Raw genomic sequence first — 19,692 nt, forward strand, 5'->3', positions numbered from 1 at the left:
TTATAACCAATAGAAGTATCGGTTATTCAGAGGCAGAAGAGTTTTGCAGGCACTAATGAGGTGAGAAAAATGTGACAAAAGCTCAAGAACTAATGAATAGTGAGAATTTGAAGAGAGTTGTGGCTGGCAGTATGCGAGGGTTTGTGTAAGTGGTTAGGCTGGAAAGATGGGATTCCTCAGGTGCAGCTTGAAACCTATGAATTGCTGAGGTCAGGTAGGGGAGGGAAGATCTTAAAAAACAAAACAAAACAACAACAACAAAAAACCAACAAGCTCTTGGCTGATCCAATCCAAGACTATTCAGTGTTAAACTACTTCTGGATATGTGTGTTTTCTGAAGAGTCTTTATAGTTGCATAAACAACAACTGTGGATTTCTGGCATCTGCGCAGAGGTATTTCATCCCTGAAAATGCATAGTTAGAAGTGTAGGGATTTTATTTGTTTATTAACTAATTTGCTTGGCTAGCTGTTCAGGAAAAAAAAATGTTTGGTAATTACACAGGTCTATTTCTTTCTGTATGAGAGGAGAGGTGAAAACTGTCACTTAATGAAATAATTTTGCTGAACTGATACATTACCTATTTACCTGGATTTCTGCGCTTTTAAAAATTACACATTCCACTACTTAAATAATTTATATTTGCTTTCCCCAACGAGAAGCAGGAAGTAGTTGTTGTAATGTTTGCACATGTATTTCAGGACTATGTATACCCTAAAGGAACACTATTAGTCTTCTTTTCCCCTAACTTTATCAAAACATGCAATTTTTTTTAAAACAATATATGACTTTTGACCACCACCACCCCCCTTTTTTTTTTAAATTATTCTAGTTGTTATGAATAACTGCCATAAGAAACATGTAGGGATCTGACACAGAAGGAAATGCTACAGTGCTAAGGAAACAGTATTGTATACCTTGCACACTGCGTTAAGGTGCTCTTTGTTCCTCTTCAGGCTTTCAGTTGCGAAGCATGATTAGTGGTAATTGAATCCTCTGTCCGATTCGATTTACAGGCAGTTGCTTTTAAACATAATCTGAGCAAAGACTGTGTCCGTGCAAAATGAAGTCACGCAGTTGTTTTTGAAAACTCGAAGCAGATGGTGATGGAGCATTGAGCTCTCCCACCCCTGCCTTTCCCAATGCCCACAAACACCTGGTGCTGATGCTCTGTGGGGGGAAAGCAGGTGTGTCACCATGAAACGTCGCTGTCACCATGTTCAAAATAGATACCAAGCAGTTCCTTTTGATGGTAACTCTTGGGTACGGTTGTGGCTGGTTCTGGTCTCCAGCACAGAAAGGTCTATGGGTGGAAAGCTTCTTTGTGACAGTGGCCCATAGTGGCCCGAGCGTCCCTCGGGACACGTAGCGCTCAAGGAAGTGACAATGAAGTGTAAGTTTTGCCAGTGTGTTTTGGACAGAGATGTAGTAGGTGGCTGTCCCGACCGGCACCATCACCAGTGCTAGTCCCACTCAGACTGGTGATGCCCGTGCTGTGGTGTGTGCCCCAGCGGGAAGCCGGGGCTGGATGTGTCCTACCTGTGCAGGCTCCTGAGCCCAGTGGCAGCGCTGGGGCGGGAGGAGAGCAGGGTTTGCTTTATGCTGACTCAAGCTTTTTTTGGGGAAGAATTCCAAGTTAATCCTCTATTTTTTCCTTTCCTAGGTCCAAATCCGCCCAGATCCAGCCTTCCGGAACCCGCGCTAAGGCACGTTGCGGGCGTGGCGCCTGGCAGCAGCAACCTGGGGACCGGGACCGCTGACCCCGCGGTGACAACGGCAGGAGGGGGCCCCGGGCGGCCGCCCCCCGGCGCGGCCGCGAGTGTGTGCGGGACGTGCCGGGCCGCCCCGCTCGCCATGGCCGCCCCGCCCGCTCCCGGCTCCGCTCCCGGCCCCGCTCCCGGCGCCGCTCCCCCGCGGGAGGCCAATGCGGCCGCGCACTGGGCCGGGCGCTGGTGCCGGGCGGCTCCCCCCGCCCGCCGGTGGACGTGCCGGTGCCGGCCGCGGTGGGCGGGCGCTGGGCCGGCCGTTCCGCTGCGCTGCACCCGCGGGGCACGGCGGAGGGCAGAGCGGCCCCGCGGCTCGGCCACCCCGGCGCGGAGGGGCGATGCTGGCGCTGGGCTGCGCCTCGGAGGTGAGGCGGGGGGGGGAGGTCGGTCTCTTGCGGAACCGTGCGGGGCGCGGTTTGCCCGGGGTTGCTCCTGGGTAGGCTGGGCACTGCCGGGTGCCGGTCGGTATTTCTGGTTATGAGATTTAAAAGCCAAAAAAGGCATTGCATTGCTTTTGGAAAACGGGCACTCTCAAGGAACGTAGAGGTCCGATGGGGGGATGTTTTCTGCTACGGTTCGGTGTTCTTAGGCTTGCCGTGGCTTAGGCTGGCAATAACGGTGTGCTTTATTTATTTATTTATTTCCATCTTATTTGGTTTAGTCTGGTAGCTTCAGCAATCTGTTCGAGGCAGGAACCGGTGTGAACGCACCTGCAGATGCCTTTGGTCAGTCTCCAGCTCACTTGGCTGCTTGTGGTGGTGAAGCTTTCTTCCTACTTTGGCAGCTGCAGACAGGAGCGAATTTGAATCAACAGGTAAAAAAATACAGAAGTTTTGCTTCTCCCCTTCCGGTCTGGCATGTCAGTAAATCCAATTTATATTCTTTACGTATTTTTTTATCTAAGAGAGGGTTTATATGCACAGTTGCGGTGCATGAAGTACCTGGGGTTGCTTATTTTAGAGTAACTTTATTCAGGGATGAACCAGAAATCCTCTGTGTGCCATGTAAATGATTTCATTTACTATGTATAATGCAATTTTCACTCTTACTGTGCTGTACAGATGTCAAAATAACTAAATTCTTTTACACAAATGAGTACTCCTTTTTCCTCTGAAATTGTCACCCCATAAGGATTCTTCCTCTAGCTGTGAAGTTTAATTTGTTTATACTTCTGAGCCAGTAGCAGCAAGCTGTTGGTCACGGCAATCCCTGAATGATGCTGAAAGATGCCAGTAATCAGCATAGAGTGGATTCTGTGTAAATAATCTTTTAGAAGGTAAAAGTTGAACGAGTATTGCACGCAACAGTATTCCTACTTTGCTGTGATGAATACACTAAATATTTAACGGCAGTTCCTGAGTACTCTTTACTAGCTATATTCCTTTGATCTCTCTCTCAACTCACAGCAGACTGGTATACAGAGTAACACTTCTACAGACTAACGCTCCGTGAACAGTCATGTTGGAGAACAAGATAGCTTCATCCCTTTCCCCTTCCTTCAGGTGATGGTTATGTATAAATTGTGTTTTTAGGATTGCTTTGGAGAAGCCCCGATTCACAAAGCAGCAAAAGCTGGGAGTTTGGAATGTCTTGCTCTCCTTGTTGCTGGCGATGCCAAAATTGAGTAAGTTGAATTACATTTAGTCATTTCAGTATCAAAGGATACACACATTTTACATGTACTTTTTCTTGTTCAGTGTGCATGCCAAGACTGTAAATGTGGCACAACTATAGTCATAAGAGCAGTATTAAAAACTGCCAGAGACATAAACACCAAAGCAGCACAGACTGTATGCTGCTGCTTAGTTCCACATCAAAGACCTCTACAGTAACTGCTAAGAGAATATTCCTGATCATAAATTCTCCTTGCTAGTTTTCCATTCTGACTAATGCTGTGCTCACCCTCCTCTTGCCTTTCTGATATACTAAGCCAGTCATAGTCTGATGACAAATCTGTTTTAAAATAATTATTCCTTGTTGCATTGAATACCAGCCCTCCGTACGAGTAGAGCCCCATGCAATCCTTGACAAGCCTTCTTGGTACCGATACTCCATACTTATTTTTACACCTCTATCTAAAGTCACCACATAATTAATCTTGCTCAGTGCTTGCTCATAACGCAGTCCAATTTAATCGCATGGTTATTGTTAATTGTGTGTTCCAGTTTGTGCAACAACAGTGGACAAACAGCAGCAGACCTCGCACTGGCTTACGGCTTTCTGGAATGTGCCAAGTTCCTCACAATAATTCAGCACACTCAGACAATGAAACAGAGAGGACAGTCTGGCTACCCACGCGGTGACAGACATGGCTTGCCGAGAGAGAATCCAGCTGTGCAGAAACAAGAAAATCAAACCAGCAGGTCCGTAAGCAGGAAGCGGAGAAGATCAGATGGTGGGTAATACTGTTAGTTTACTAAAAGTCAGAAATATTTTTTAATGCTTTTAGCATTTAAGTACATAAATTTGGTGTTAGATAGGTAGCAGTTGGCTTTAGAAGCCAGCTAGTAAGGATTAACTTGCATAGGTATTTATGGTTCTTATAAAAAATGGATAGTACATGGGGCATGCTATGGAAAACACTAATGGGGGTGGCAGGGAAGAAATGGTAGGTACTTTTACTGCGTACTGATGGAGTAGCTACAGATTTATTCTTTGTTCATATGACAGATCTTGTCTCCTAGCTGACAAAAGAAACAGCTTGTAACCCCACAATGAAATCAAGGGGAATCTGAAGTCTGAAGAAACATGACTAGGCTGTATGTGCGTGCATGCCGGTGCACTGTCTCCTTTTGAGAGGGAGGAAAGCTTGTTTATTTTTACTTCTTAAAGAAGACTGTGTTGTTGCTTGTTGGGTTTTTTTTTCTAGAATAGTTGTATTCATACAGCTATAAATAAATGAGCATATAATAATTCTCTCACATTTTTTTTGTGTAAATATGAGAACAAAGTTCATAAAATTCAGTACATATAGCCATTTTTCTCCCATTCCTCTTCTAAAACACTGTTATCAACAGTTCCAGCAGCAAACAGTGCTTTTGAACAGATTCATAGTGCACAAGACAGCTGGTTATATGGAACTTGAAGGGAAAGGACAGTTCATCTTCTCAGCAAGAAAGAATTCCATAAAATAAAAGGATTGGGCATTTAATCTGTAAAGTTTTTGGCATAACAAAAAATGCTATATAAACATAAAATTGTCCTAAGCAAAAGAAGAATTACAAATACATTTATTAGGTAACTTAGAAATACAGTTCACAGCAGATAACTCTTATTTTTTAGAGGTTTCATTAAAAAAAAAAAGTATTTCTTAATTTAAATTACTCAAGCAACATTTCTATGACTGACTTAAAGCATTATTTTGATAAATAACAAGACAGTTGTATCTAGTTTAGCTACTATTGTGGCTTGGCTTAGTATGTTCCAGCATAAGAGTGGAATTTAAATGGTTTTTGGTCGTTGAGGTAGGCACAGATTATAATAGGCATCCTTGTTCCAAAACTCCGGGCCCTTCCAGCCACACCAGCCCTGTCCAAGAACAAGCAAGATAGGAAAACCAGAATTCTTAGATTTAAACACTGTCTGCTACTATTGGATCTATTTTATTTTAATAATTTTAATCTAAGCTGTAAGAATTACTTTCAAATAGCTATAGAACGCAATGACACACAGTTTTCAGGAAGTTCTCTAAATACCTGGAAACACATTATTGAAAAACAGTCTCTCTCTCTCCCGCTTCCTCCCTCCCCACACCAGCGCAGTTCCTAAAAAACAGCATCTTTTTCTCCCTCTCCCCCACTTCCTTCAGCTGCTACAGAAAGACTAATATTATTCTGAAACTCTGTCATTCTCATAGTTTCCATTTCTCTTGTTGATCTTTCAGAGCCAAACAGAGCTCTTACTATCAGAAGATACAAGCGCCGCTGTTTATCGTGCTTTAGCAGAAAAACAGTGTAACATCGCTCCTAAGTTTGCAGAGTACCACATAATTGTACAAGGGGTTTTTGAATAAAAGAGCTACAAACTTACAGTCAACCTCAGTTCCTCTCCTCCCCCACTACTTCTGATGAGGAACGGGGGTTCTGCATATGTTTTATCCTCCTGGACCATTCCTGAACACCTTGTAGCTGTAACAGCCTTTGGTTCCAGGTGTTCTTTGGAAATGGTTTCTTTCTGTATTCGTTTCACCCTTTGATCATCATAGGGCTAGCAAAACGTTTCAACAGCTTTTTCAGTTGGGCCTAACCCAAGGGTGTCAGAAATACAATAAAACTTGCTATTTGCAACTTAGTATGAAGAACAGAAAAAAAAAAAAAAAGATTACTAAGCAGCTACAGGATTATTTAGCCATTTTCAGTTTTGACACCACATTTGCTGTTTTGTATCATGCTGTGTCATCCCTTTTAGTGGCTTTAAATATGGAAATAACATTACGTACCCTTTAGCTCTTCAGAGTTTTCCCAGACTTTCAAAAAAGCTCAGTATCTGCCCTTTAAATTTAGTTCAAGGCCTAGTAGGAGAATGCCTAGTGTTGGATTTCTTTTTCTGCATTTTTAAAAATTTTAAATAAATGGTTATCTTCTCTGCTTCAGTAACAGCATTTTACAGGCTGAACAGATTTTTCTGTTGCATTCAAAATACCAAACACATTTACTGTATTGTATTACCAGGTAAAAGGGGAGATGGTTTAATTTAGAGAAAGAACATTTCTTTGTGCTATAGTAATTTTTTGTAGTTGCTGACTGAATATGTCTTCTCCAAAGACACCAAGTTTCAGAAACTAACAATAAGTAGTATATATGCAGGTTAACTTGGATCAGCACTTCCTCCACAAGGAACAGAGGACCCATAGAACAGCCAATTCGTATTTGGCTGTACATTATTTGTTTAATGCCAAAATACATGTATATAGACATACATGTGTGGATGTGTGTATACATATGTGCATCAAGTCTCACCTTTTCCAAAATAACATGCAGATCTTCTCCTCCAGTGTAATGTGGGTCCAGAACCAAATACTTTATGTGCCCTGTAACCTCATTCCAAGCCACTCCTAATATTGTGTGAGCCAAAACACCTCCACCTAAAACAGGAGGAACACAAATTTCTAAGAATTTTTCACGGAGATCGGCTAAAATGCGCAAGCCTAAAAAAAATGTACATCAACACTTTCTATTAACAGATGAGCCTGGATAGCAAAATTATTCTGAAGCTGTTCTACATACATTATCTTTACTAGAACTAGGGAGGATGACTTATTTTACTTTATTTACTACAACTACAGAATTTGCTTTCCAAATTTCTTCCGTGTCGTCAAGGCGGTTTGAGTCCTTAACACTTCCACCAGATGAAGGCACTAATATTTCAAACATCTGTTTTGCTCACTTTTTCTTTAAAGAAACTTAACTGCAGAAAAGCGATCTGGAAAACTTCCTGGTTGTAAAAAGATTAAGAACAGAAATCAGAATTTCTGCGTAAGGGTTATCTGCTGTTCTCTACTAAGCTCCATAATGGCTGTTAGGGGCAGAGCAGTAATTCCTGACTCCCCTCTCTCTAGCCTGCAAACAGGGAAAAGGGGTATTTTGGTCAGCTGGCCACAGGTTGACTCTTGCATGTTTCTTTCAGATAGCATGAGGAGTTTACGTCCTTGGGATACCACAGTAATGACTTCACACAACAGATAGGAATTGCAAAAACCCCTAAAAGAACACAAGCAAAAAAAAATAAAATCTTCAAAACCCACCGAAAAAGCCAACCTGCACCCTTGCAATAACAAAATAAACAACTCTGCAAGACAGCATTACAGGGAAGGATAAGTTACAAAGATTTTTCAATAATAGGATTCTAAATTATTGACATTTGGACAAAAAGGCTGCTGAAAGGACAAGAATATTTCATACCAAAATCTGGACTTCTAGCACCTCTAATTTGAGAGATTAACACTGTCTTTATGGAGTGCCAAATACGGATTGCGAAAACTGCTAAAATTTTATTAAAGCTGAAAATGGTATTTCAATATTCTTCACTTTATAAATGACAGCTGTCTTTGAAATAGTTCAATTAAGGTTACAGCATTCTTACAAACGGCATTTCAGATTATTAAAACTTGTCTTGGAAACAATTTGGCTAATACTCTTCTCTTCAAAGCCAGATAAACACTACTCTTCTGTGATGGGAAGTTCTGGGGAACTGTATGAACTTCTGCTCCTCTAGAGAGCAAAGGTCAGCTCTCGCATTCTGACTTTAACAACAGTTTTTAAGAGCATCATTTAGAGAACTTTTTTCTTACCAGGTTTAATACTGAGCTTGGGAGAAATACCAAGTGAAAAGATACCAGCCAGACTAAATTGTATCATTTTCTAGGCTCCCTTGGCAATAGCATAGTTTTAAATTTATCTAGAGTTTTGATTAGCTCTTGCACAGCAAACAATGAATTCTAACCAAAATGAAATTCATCATAGGGAGGCCATGCACTTTCATCACCATTCTTCAATCCTTGAGCACTTACCGATCATAACTGGAGTTCCTTCAGTCTTGAAATGATTAGCAAGCTCTCTTCCTTGCAACGCTAGTTCAGAACCTTGGCTAGGTAAGAAAAACAATATATTTGTCATCCTCCCTAGGCTTAATTCTCTACCCATTATACTCATTAACCGTAAAGGTAACTGATTAAAAAGTGGCTTAGAGTGTTCCTGTGTAAACACTCCAGGACAATCAGAAAAAAGGTTTTTAATGCTATGTACAGATTCTGGTTGGCCCAACGTGTCCGTTGTAAGCCTAGCTGCCACTGGAGCGCTTTGAGTCACCCAGCTTCTGTAGTGTCTGCTGCTTGTCTCCTACAGCAGGGGCAGCTGGTAAACCCCCACAGGTCCCTCCAAGTGGCTGAAAAACAGACTGGCTACACCTGTCAGCAAGGCAGTCTGAAGTAACAGAAATTCATCAGAAACAACAAAAGTAAGATGTCAATACAGGTGTTTGTAATGACACCTCTTCAGATAGGTTTCCACTGTAATTGCACCAGCAATTGCAGTACTCATACCCAAGCTGGTTTAAAAAAAAATAAAATCAAATCTCAGATAACATTAGTCATCTGTTCAAAGCAACACTGAACTTAGCTTTGTCCTGATCTCCTTGCTTTCGTTTTCAACTACGGGGACCAGCCACAGACAAAAGGAGCCCGCATGGAAGAGAAAGGCACACACACAATATGTGCACATACTCCAAGATCTGGAGCTGACAGACGCGTACTCCCCTTAGAAGACTGACAGTACTCCCAAAAGTGGTGACAGAAGCTAGGCAAGGAAATAAATACAGATATCTTTAATATCTTGTCTTTATATTTCTTCATGTAGTGGTTAACCTTTCAAAAGCCCAAAGAAAGCTCGTTTGCCTGCTTCTCATGTTCTTGGAGAGAGAGATTAAATGCGGACAGTACAAAACCAGAACTCTGGGAAATGGTGCATTTACAGTAACAGATTCAGTACTAGTGTTGCTGGCGCAGCTGTGAAGTCTTATTTCCATGAAGAGTTAGAGGTGCTAGCTGGAAATAAGGCCAAGAAAAAAATGCTATCCACTGCCAGTGACCAGCCGAAAAAGATGCATGATATTTCTTCTCAGCATGGTAGTGATGCTGGCTTTTCCTAATCCTGAAAAACACTGCTGCTTCCTTGTAGCAGCACCATGAGCAATTCTACCCACTTCAGAAAGGAATCTATTCTATATTCTTATGTGAAGGAATAAAAATCTTGGTACTGGCAGGGCCTGTCACAGCTGCTATAAATAATACGTGGATCATCTGCAAATACAAGCTCTGGAACAAAAAAGATTAAAATTGGCTGTATAAAGCTTTACAGAATACTGAAGAACGGAACTATTTTCCTACCATTAAGATTCACCACACTCAGATGTTCTTTTACAATATCTACAGTAAAATTTATTTTAAATAAACATAACTAATGAGTAGTTTTTTGTTTGACTAGAATTTTCATACACACTAAGCTAGTATATATTCTTTATGTCACAACCATATTTATCACAAAACATTCAGGGATTTGTTAGCCTGCTTAGTGCTGCTTAAATGATAAAAATCCAGTCGTTTTACTTCTGATAAGTGCTGAACATTATTCTTTTTCTCCCAAATATATTTCTAGGGTTCTGTGTTGTGTATGAGTGCATCAGATTGTCAGAATGGAAACAAATCCCTTGTTTTATCTGTCACACAAACCCAGAAAAAGAGAACGCTATTTCCAGGCTGCTCAACAATTTGCCTCAATCCTGCACTCTCATGGGTTAGCTCCCTGGACAAAGTAATAATTTACTGTCAGTGTGCATTCAGTTCATTATGACTGCCAGAGCACGTGCCTGCTTCAAAGATTGTTTGTGATGCAAAGGAATAGGTTGAATTCCACATGAGTTTGAATATCGTTAAGCAATTTATAGCAACTGCAAACTGGAACCCCAACCCCCACCAAGAAATTTAGCAACACCTTCATCTGTAAGCACTCAGCACAACCAAAGGCAGGAATACAGGGTTTATGAACAAGGAACCCTTAAAAGATTTATTATCTCTTTTATTCTCCCTATTCTCCCATGTATTTTAACGATAATTTGCATTTTAAAGCATTCAGTCTTTTTAATAATTACTGAGCTATTGAACAGATATTGATTCTTACCTGACAAATATTATTTTTGATGTTATTCCAAAAAGCTGATTCAAAACAAGCTGTACCTCAATTGAACCAATCCATTGCCGTGACCCAACAAATGCTGCAGGCTTGTCTCCAGCATCAACCAGTGCCTTTGCAACATCATCAGAAAGAATAAAAACAAACATCAACAACATATAGTAGGCAATTCCACCACTTTTTGTGAACAAAGTTGGTTTATATATATGGGAACGTATTTTGATCCTAGCCAGTCAAAACCAGACAAAACGATGCTGAATTCATTCATTGCAGTTCTGTTTTGGAAATGTTACTTGAATGCTAATATAGAACAGTGCCTGCAAGCACAGAATATAACCCCGGGTCCATAGGCAGACTCCAGGCTGGGATGGTGAGCGCTGAGCTGTCTAATCATGGAGTGCATCGTTTGTCCTGCAGAAGCCACTTCACAGACTGAAGTACCTGGATTCCCACTCAGAGCATCTCAGAAAAGGATCCATGAAACAGTGCTCTGAGGAAGAGGCCAACTGAAATACACTGAGGGTTGTGATTTATTTTAAACTCTTCTCCATTCTGAGCCTTGTATGTTACATGCAGCACTCGAGAAGGGCCTTTTCCGCTCAGGATACAAAGCCCACAAAGTCTCCTGAAGGCTGCTGCCCTCTTCTAGATGTCTGAAAATACTACAGGAGTGCATGGACTTCAGTTGCTTTTAGCTTTAGGTGTGGACTGAGAAATGTTCAGCAAACACAGCTTAAACTTTAGTGCTCACACCCCTGTTAGGTACGATGAAAGTTGTATTATGACCCAAACCAAACTTTGCTAAAAATGTTCAGTAAATAACACAACGTACTATTTTTAGAAAACTGAAGCCAATTGCACTATTTCTTCCTAGGCATACAATCAATATTAGCTACCCAAGTCTACAGTTCTTCTTCAGTGCTGCTAAAAAATGAACATATTCAGGTATAGAATTCGGGTATTTCACAATAGAAAAAGAAGTGAAGGACAAGTTAAAAACCAGGACAAGCCCACTACTCTCAGAGGCAAAGTTGCAAAAGGTAGCAGTAAATCAATGCATAGCATCTGGGGAACTAATCCAGCTGTCACCGAATACAAAAGTAAGTTTAAAAAATTATTTTAGTACGATACATTCATTGGGTTGTTTTCTTTCATTTGGCAAGAACAGTGAACATGTCATAATCTCAGCTTCTAATAAAACATTAATCCAAGGAAATATTTAGAAGACTATTTTAATAAGTCTTATTCATACAGATCATGTCACCCAATGCTGATAAACATTTGGAGACAGATCTCCTATAACAAAACTTGTTAAAAATAATAATTCAGAACTACCGTAGTTCAATTTAAGAGATAAAAATATCACATAAATCTGAGGTCTACAATATATGAATTTGATATTTTAAAAATATGCTGTGCAAACTTTTCTGGACAAATATACACAAAACAGTTAATCTGCTTAAACGTTCTGTACCTGTTGAATTTCCTTGTGTGTTGGTATAGGTGTATCAAAATAACCTTGCTGCTTGAACCAAGAACAGATTGTCTGCAAAGACCGATAGGCACAGCCCCAGCCACTGTCATCAATCCGATCCTGCATATAGTGGTGATAACTATATACACCATGTACTAAATAAACCTGCACAGAAAGGGATAATACAAATGTATCTGATCACGCTTGCATCAATTTTCAGCCAAGTCATACGACTCGTCACTTGGACTGTAAAAGCTTTCAGTTGGGGATTACAAGTCGTTGGAAGAACTGAAGGTTTGTTATTCACATACGATTACTCCTGGTTTTGTCTCCTAAACACCTCCATTCACAGTTTTAGTTTCTAGTCCTGGTTCTGAGAAACTTCTAAAACACATGCTAAAAACACATGCACATCCTTTTCCAAGAAAATAGAATCTCCTTGGGACAAATACAGCCACATAGCCAAAGCAATATCATTTTGTGCAGAGAAAGCTCATATGCTAAAAAGGCCAAGTCAGTTGCTTCACTTTCTCATCTATACCATATTGACTACTAAATGACTTCTTTTAATAACAAATCTCAAGTAAAATAAAGAGTACTTTTCCACAAATGTTTCAATTTAAACTTACCATACCAGCCTCTGTACCAGGTGAATTTAGATGTAAATGTGGATTTCTGAGATATCCATCTTTATATGGTTCATCTGGAAAATGATAAGCGTTTGCTCTCTTGAAATACGGTCTGTCACAAGGCAGATTGAATAACTCATGCAATTCCTACAGGCAAGTTCAAATAAAAATAAAGAGCACGATTCAAATTCTGGATTAAAAGAAACATCACATTGTAAGTAACAATGAATACAAACAATTTTAACAGCACGGTTTAGCGAATTGATACATTACAATCTGCTTTATTAAACATCCAGCATGTTCATTTACTACTAGATCTCACCTCTCACAGGAAGCTTGTGCAGGCTTACCTCCTACCTAAAGGGCCCACTATTTGATCAGAACACCTGCTGCGGGAGCCCCGCTGAAGACGCCATGAGTGACAAGCATCTTGTGCAAGTATGAGAAAATACACCATGATAGAAAAGGATTACAGTTTTATCTATGAAGTAGTATAGACACACACTCTGAATTATAATCTTAACTAATAAGACATACAAATGCAACATACTGAGGCAAAGTAAGAAAAAAGACTTTAAGCAGATTCAGTCTATTTTTAAATCTCCTCAGCGCTGTTTACAACACAGCAGCCACATTTGAAGAGATGTTGTCTAATTTCACAGAGCTTAGAAGTGAAAAGAATGATGATATCATCTAGGATAAAATACATTTTACGCCAATGACCCAAAACTGAACCCAACTAATTAGCTACAGTGACACTTCGCAGTCAGTGGGTAAAACTCAACAGCAGACAGAGAGCAGGAAAGACGTAACGTGCCACCGATGCCCGAGGCCTCTGCAAATGCAAGGAATAGATCAGGTTGTATACACCCAGCAATGCTTCACATGGAAGAAGAAAATGAAAAGTCCCCATGGCTTCTACACCTCTAAGGCGGCAGGAGACTTTCCCCACTCTCAGTGTGTGTAACTGCGTGACCTGAACCGGCATCAGCCAGGTACATGTCTCTGTCCAAAAGGAGCACCACATCAGAACATTCTTCTGCCCCATCCGTATTCTTTTTTCTAGATGTGCCAACACAGAGGGCAAAACCCAACCAAACAAAAGCCAGCTTAAGGCTGGTCAGCTGCCAGCCACAAAAAGCAGGTCCCCAAAACAAACAAACAAAAACCCCAGTAACACCAAACCCAAGAAAGAAACCAAATCAAATAAAAAAACCCAACCCTAAACCTTTCTGGACATCTGTTAAAGCCTGAAAATAACATCACACTACAAGCAATTTGATATTCTGACATGGAAGTGGAGAAATTCAAAGAATACAGTACCAGAAGTATAATTTAGATAAAACCTATCTAAACCAAATCCTATATAGTTTTAAGGTTACTACTGTTCCCTTAGAAAAATGATATCTGGCACATTTTATAAAATAACTTCTGATAAATCGGGCTTCCATGTTCAGTATACAGCTTCAGTTATAATAAAAATTAACCAAAAATATAGCAGTATCTGTTAGTATTTATTCTACATTGGCTAAATGAAAAGCTTCACTGCTGCTTCAGTTACAATAATAATAATTAAATAATAATAAAAATGATTTAAATCAGGTTCTGCTAGTATTTGTTGGCTTTACCTTTCTGTAACTTTCCAGTTGATCATCTGAAATACCTGTAGGATACGAGATTGTTACGAGCTGACTTTTTCCAGGTAACATGAAATGAAATTGTTCTGGTACCACAATTGATGTTCCCTTCACATATTTCATGATGCACCTTTCCATGTCATTTAATTGCCTGTGAATTGCTTTCACCAGAAGATTTTGTACCCTGCAAAGTATAAGGGAGAATACTTTTAAAGTAGAACAGCGACAGTGGATCATTTTTTCTCCTAGCTCTGACAGTTATACAATCCGTACATGTGTATTTGCATCTGTTCTGAGGAACTTACTACCTCCATGTTCCCACTCCCACAAAGACAGACACAACCTCACCATGCTTTACTCGAAGCATGTCTGCACACAGAAACTACTCCCCAGTGATTCAACCCTCCAAACTGCAAGTACTTCCATCAGGAACACAACCATTATGAGCATTTGCCAAAACAAAAGTTATACGTATGACTATATGGGTTTGGTTTTTTTTGCATTTTATCCACCTCATTAGCATCCTTCAGAGCCAATTCCTATAGAAAAAATGTGAGGAAAAAATACAGAGGAAGACTCTATAAAGTTTTCCACCTTCACCCACCCAGCTGGAGCCCCTAACATAGTGCTGGGATTACAAATACTCATCAAACACATACCAGCTCTTGCTTCTACACACACTCACATACTACAAGAATTTTCAGAACATCTTCCTGACTTTCCCAATTCCTTACTAAGCAATGGCTATGAGTTATCCAATCTATCAGGCACTGATAAACTGAATTTTTTCTAGATAGCAGAAGGGTTGTGTCTCAAGATTATTAAAGCTAACAGCTGTCTAGAGGAGCTTTTAATTATTATTATTAAATTAACACAGTTAATTAATTTAGAAATTAACACAGTTAAGTTCCATTATAAAAACAGCATATGCTACTTCATTAAACTGATCAATGATATCGCTTTACTTCATTATTTCAAGAAAAAGCAGAAATGAAGCTGAAAAATTAGAAGTTCAGGGTAGCACTTACTTTCCCCATGTTTCTTCTGGAGAAACAGACACAACCACATCAACTGGTAACTTCATATTTATGTAGTGGTGCTCCTTATTTTCCCTTTCAATGACTGGAGCCAAAGGAGCTAGCGGAGATGTCATTTCCAGCATCAGGTCTACATTGACTATCTGCTGCTGCAGAGAATGAAGACACCAATAGTATATCTCCAACAAACACAGGCATCAAGGCGGCAAAATTAAGACTAGATATTTGGTATCAAACTCAGCAGTGAAATACCTGGGTTAAAAAAGAGCTAGTAATGTTAAAGACAATCTTCTACGTGATGATCTACTGTAAGTGGATCTCTGCGTTCATGCTAAAAATGTTTAAATGATAGGTTGTCTGCTGAAATTTATCAGTGTGATGAGACACATACCGTATCTTGTAACTTTTTATCCTTTCTTTTGCCAAGCTTTCGTTTGGTCTCCTCATCTTGATCAAATCTGAAGTATCAACAGAAAGAGAAATTTCTATAATATGAAATTAATCTATTTAAAAAATAATTTAAAAACATACTTACTGTATAAATCGTCTTATCTCCTTACAAGCAGACTCATCGGTCAGCTCTGGAACAGTGTTCACACCACTGTTAGGCCACACATAGACCGAACTGTGGCAAATTCTTAATACAAGAACATCTGAGGACAGTTTGTTTGCAAGATCACTGAAAACATATCCTAATGCCTTTTTTGTTGATGCCTCTGAAACACAATAAGGATACAATTAGCCTAGAAAATCCCCTCACTTTCATTACAGATGCTGGGCGTGTATTTTTAAAATTTTGGATGTGTTTTGTTTTCGAAAAGAACCTTAAGTGCTGTTATGATCACAAAAATGGCTATGTAAACAAAAACTGAGACAGGATTGCACTTAGCAGGTCTGTCTCAGACATTCACACAGATACCTGCCTGAACAAAAGCGTACCGTTTCTCTCAGACGCTGCCAAATATGAAGAGCTGAACAAATGACAGAAGAATAACCTATACTGTAGTCGATTCTCACACCAGTAACTCTTAACCAAGCCTACAGCTACAAACTTCTGTGTACAGACAAACTTCTCTATATGGTTATATTTAGTCTTTTGAGTAAATCCTGGGAAGATTCAACCTGAGTCACATGTTTCTGACTTCAAGTAATTATTCAGAAATACAAACCAAAAACATACTAAATTTTTGGAAAAGCAGGGCCTACACTCCAGCTGCAGACCAAATTCTGGCCAACATTAATCTGTGACTGTAAGCCACACCCTGGTCAGCTTGAATCCTTATTAACTGTACAGACAGCTGTCTTTCAGAGCTTGACTCTACTTTTTAAGTTTCACCCACTCATTACAACCTGAATCAACACTGGATACAAAAGAGCAACTTTTGCACATTACCAGCATTGCTTGCCTCACAGGGGAGATTAAAAACCATTACTTAGAATGCAACACATTATACAAAGCCTGACAAGCTATCAAAGTCTATGCTGAATTCTACTTCTTTAATGCATTAAATTAGATTTGGACACTATTAGTTGAGTTTTGCACTAGAAGTCTGTAAAAACTACAGTAATAGAAAAATCCAACAGAACTCCTCCAAAAGATAAAACTCACTGCCCTCCAAAGGAACGCTCTGCTGTATTTACACACTAACAGGTGTGAATACCATGGACTTGGGACAATCCGAATATCACTCTGCTTCACTGTGCTTAAAATTCACTACATTGTAAACAAAGTCAAAACAGCCTTTCTCTGAGGATGCAATTCACAAAAAGTTGCTATGCGTTAGGCTAACCTACTCACTACTTCTATTCCATATTGTGAACTGAAATGAGTCCAAGTTCCTTTTCAAGGTTCACTGGCACTGACTTCAGAGTTTCCAGTAAAGAAACGACCTTTTAAGATGCAGAATGAGCTACAACCGAGCTGAAGACACTCTCCTACCACACTCCACCCTATGATAGCTCAATGGCCACTAATAGCCTTGAGCAGCCTTTCCCAAATGAATGTGACATTACTGTAAAAACGTGGAACTAGAGGAGCCTCTTAATGCCATGTGGTCTAGTTCCTCATTATCACATGGAATTGCAGTAGCCAATCCCACCTAAATTCAGTAGCTAGTTAGCTTGTTCATCTTCTCTATTTCTCTAGAAAGACTGGACCACAAGCTCAAAACTGCACTATTAATATCATCCTGTTATAACCAAATTCATTGTTGTTAAGTTATTCTGTTAGTTTAGAATTTCAGGGTCAACTTTGGATTCAAACTGAAAAGTGATCCCAATACCAGATCCATAAGTAGCAAAAATACATAAATGAAATGACCAAAAAAATGGCAATTTAAACTTTACTTCAAATTAAAGTAAAAAACCATACAATGGAAGATGACTGTCACAAAATGAATGGAGAAAAAGAAAAACATTTTTTGTACTTAATCTTTATGGGTTTGGGAGGGAGCACTTCACATTTGGTGAAATGTCATGAAGATAAACATCATAACTAGTTAGTTAATTAATAAAAGGTTATTTATACAAATGTTAAGAAATCTGTATTATAGTCTTACAGACACACCATCAATAGTTGCTAGCTGAAATGCAAGATCCAAGCCTCCTCTTATTCTAAAGAGTATGTCCATAGCTTCTAGAATTACCTAAGGAGAAAAAAGAAGCAATGAAAATTAATAGTTATTTGAACATGCGTTTTCTGAAGTTGCAATTAACTGTTATTATACAATGGCATGCAAGCACACTGGTAATTACTGCAGCTGCTCAGGATAGAAAAGGCCAGAGAATAAACTGGTGAGCGGCACAGCAGCACATAGTTGCCAGTACCTAAATTACATCAGTACTGCTACAAATACAGTCCTTCACACGTTTCCTAACTAAACAAGTAAGTCTTAATTCTACACTTTCACCATTTAGAAATAGTTTGAGTAAACTGTCAATGTTTTTACTGTTTCAATTCCAAATGTCATTTTTCCCATTTTATGGGTCTTCTTCCACATCAAGTAAACCAAGGACTGCTCTGAGCTTTACAGCAGAAAGGTAGTTAAGCACATCTGTAAGTGTGCACTTGCCTTGGTTAGGAAATCACAGCTTCAGGGGAAAAAAGAAAAATAAAATGGACATACACACCACCTCTAAAACCCACGCTGAGTTTCACATTTGACAGAAAAGCTGCTTATGCCAGCACAGAAACCACCCAGCTGTTTCCTTCCCCTTCCAAAGTCCCTGCTCTGCGTCCCCACAATTGCTCGTTGCAGACCTTTTAACACAAACTTCATCAAATAACTCATCCAGATGGAAAATCACCCTTTTATTGAGAGAAAATTTTTTCAGCCAGATCAGTTCCTGGGCAAGTTCAACACACCACCACCGCCATGCCTGTACAATGAGGAACAAAAGGTGACAATGGCCCAGAAGATGTGTGGGTACTGCTCAGTCTAACAGTCCATGAAAAGAAATGCTTTACAGCACTAACTGGTCTAAAAAAATAACATCACCAAACACCTGTAAGAAAAATTACACTAAGACCCTTTGGAAAGACTTACCGCATAACTGTTTGCTTACAAAGTATGGGAAAATCCCAGGTGCAATGCTACCATTATTCATGAAACAGAAACAACGAAACATAGGGCTAATTTCCTTTCCATTAGAAGTGTTCTAAGCAGAAATAGATAAAAAGATACGTATGCCTGATGAAAATATAAGTATCTACGGTTTCAGCTTTGGGCAAAGGATTTTTAGGTTTCCGTGATTCTGGAGTAACAAAGTTTACTCCAAGAAAGCAAAAAGGCAAGATTGCAACACCTAACATTCCTGCAGCATAATCCTGAACTATTTCAGGTAACAGTTTCTACGTTACAAAGGTCTTGGAGCGTGGGATCCACAACCGCCAGCATGTGAAAAACAGTTTGCCTCAGTTGATGTGAAAGATTTTTTAAAATTATTTTTTTATTTTCATTATCACACGTTCATGAGCGAGCAGCAGAGCTCTGCAAGGGGAGTAAGAGCGGATCTGGCCGTCTGATAGCGGCCCGTCGCGGACGATGCCGCCCCCCCGCCACAAGCCGGGCAGGCCGCGCTCCCGCGGGGCGGCGGGGGCGGCTGCGGGGGCTCCGCGGAGGCGCCCCTGCCCCGCCTGCCACAGCCCGGGCCCCGCCACCCGCCCCCAGCTGCGCCCCGGGGGCCGAGGGCCCAGCCGCCGCCGCGCAGCGCCCAGCAGGAGCGGGCCGGCGGCCCCCAGCCCGCCCCGCTCGCCACAGGACGGGCCCGCGGCCCTGCCAGCGGGAGGGAGCGGCCGGGGCAGCCTCTAGCGCCAGCCCCCGGCCCGCCCGAAAGCGCCCTCCGCGCTGAGGACGAGCCCCCCGCCCCCAGCCCGCCGCGGGGTCCCCGGGGGAGGGGCGGGCTCACCACGTCCGTCAGCGCCGCGGCGGGGGCCGGGCCCGGCCGCATCCTGCCCGCGCAGGCGC

The 19,692-nt window shown here is 40.7% G+C and overlaps 2 protein-coding genes across 7 annotated transcripts; one reads left to right on the forward strand and one right to left on the reverse strand.

Moving 5' to 3' along the window:
- Nucleotides 1–916: 916 nt before the first annotated feature.
- ANKRD37 (ankyrin repeat domain 37) lies at nt 917–7,515 on the forward strand. Of its 4 annotated transcripts, none has more exons than XM_040608309.1 (5): nt 917–2,130; nt 2,427–2,579; nt 3,298–3,389; nt 3,931–4,160; nt 7,391–7,515. In XM_040608309.1, exons 1-5 carry the CDS (start codon nt 1,924–1,926, stop codon nt 7,447–7,449), a joined length of 741 nt encoding a protein of 246 aa, XP_040464243.1. In that variant the 5' UTR covers nt 917–1,923; the 3' UTR covers nt 7,450–7,515. The 4 variants fall into 4 exon arrangements, with proteins under 4 accessions (XP_040464243.1, XP_040464430.1, XP_040464336.1 ...); XM_040608496.1 differs by having other exon boundaries at nt 1,175–2,130; nt 7,395–7,515; XM_040608402.1 differs by lacking the exon at nt 7,391–7,515 and adding an exon at nt 4,436–5,090 and having other exon boundaries at nt 1,180–2,130.
- UFSP2 (UFM1 specific peptidase 2) lies at nt 4,979–19,677 on the reverse strand. Of its 3 annotated transcripts, none has more exons than XM_040607858.1 (12): nt 19,634–19,677; nt 17,793–17,871; nt 15,762–15,942; nt 15,618–15,684; nt 15,218–15,372; nt 14,181–14,373; nt 12,553–12,699; nt 11,924–12,088; nt 10,438–10,562; nt 8,274–8,350; nt 6,724–6,848; nt 4,979–5,293 (listed from the first exon to the last, which is right to left on the reverse strand). In XM_040607858.1, exons 1-12 carry the CDS (start codon nt 19,673–19,675, stop codon nt 5,207–5,209), a joined length of 1,443 nt encoding a protein of 480 aa, XP_040463792.1. In that variant the 5' UTR covers nt 19,676–19,677; the 3' UTR covers nt 4,979–5,206. The 3 variants fall into 3 exon arrangements, with proteins under 3 accessions (XP_040463792.1, XP_040463718.1, XP_040463879.1); XM_040607784.1 differs by having other exon boundaries at nt 15,218–15,375; XM_040607945.1 differs by lacking the exon at nt 19,634–19,677 and adding an exon at nt 18,772–18,883 and having other exon boundaries at nt 15,218–15,375.
- Nucleotides 19,678–19,692: the final 15 nt, after the last annotated feature.

Source organism: Falco naumanni, chromosome 1 (assembly GCF_017639655.2).
Source record: "Falco naumanni isolate bFalNau1 chromosome 1, bFalNau1.pat, whole genome shotgun sequence".
NCBI classification, from domain to species: domain Eukaryota; kingdom Metazoa; phylum Chordata; class Aves; order Falconiformes; family Falconidae; genus Falco; species Falco naumanni.

What these genes read in the sequence shown, in the direction of transcription:
- ANKRD37 (XM_040608309.1), top strand. Translation starts at nt 1,924, where the DNA reads ATGCGGCCGCGCACTGGGCCGGGCGCTGGTGCCGGGCGGCTCCCCCCG. An exon ending in CGCTGGGCTGCGCCTCGGAG is followed by an intron (nt 2,131 to 2,426) that starts GTGAGGCGGGGG and finishes TATTTGGTTTAG; the next exon opens with TCTGGTAGCTTCAGCAATCT. An exon ending in GCTGGCGATGCCAAAATTGA is followed by an intron (nt 3,390 to 3,930) that starts GTAAGTTGAATT and finishes TGTGTGTTCCAG; the next exon opens with TTTGTGCAACAACAGTGGAC.
- UFSP2 (XM_040607784.1), bottom strand. Translation starts at nt 19,675, where the DNA reads ATGCGGCCGGGCCCGGCCCCCGCCGCGGCGCTGACGGACGTG. An exon ending in CCGCGGCGCTGACGGACGTG is followed by an intron (nt 17,872 to 19,633) that starts GTGAGCCCGCCC and finishes TTTTCTCCTTAG; the next exon opens with GTAATTCTAGAAGCTATGGA. An exon ending in TGCATGTTATTTTGGAAAAG is followed by an intron (nt 5,294 to 6,723) that starts GTGAGACTTGAT and finishes GTTCTTGGACAG; the next exon opens with GGCTGGTGTGGCTGGAAGGG.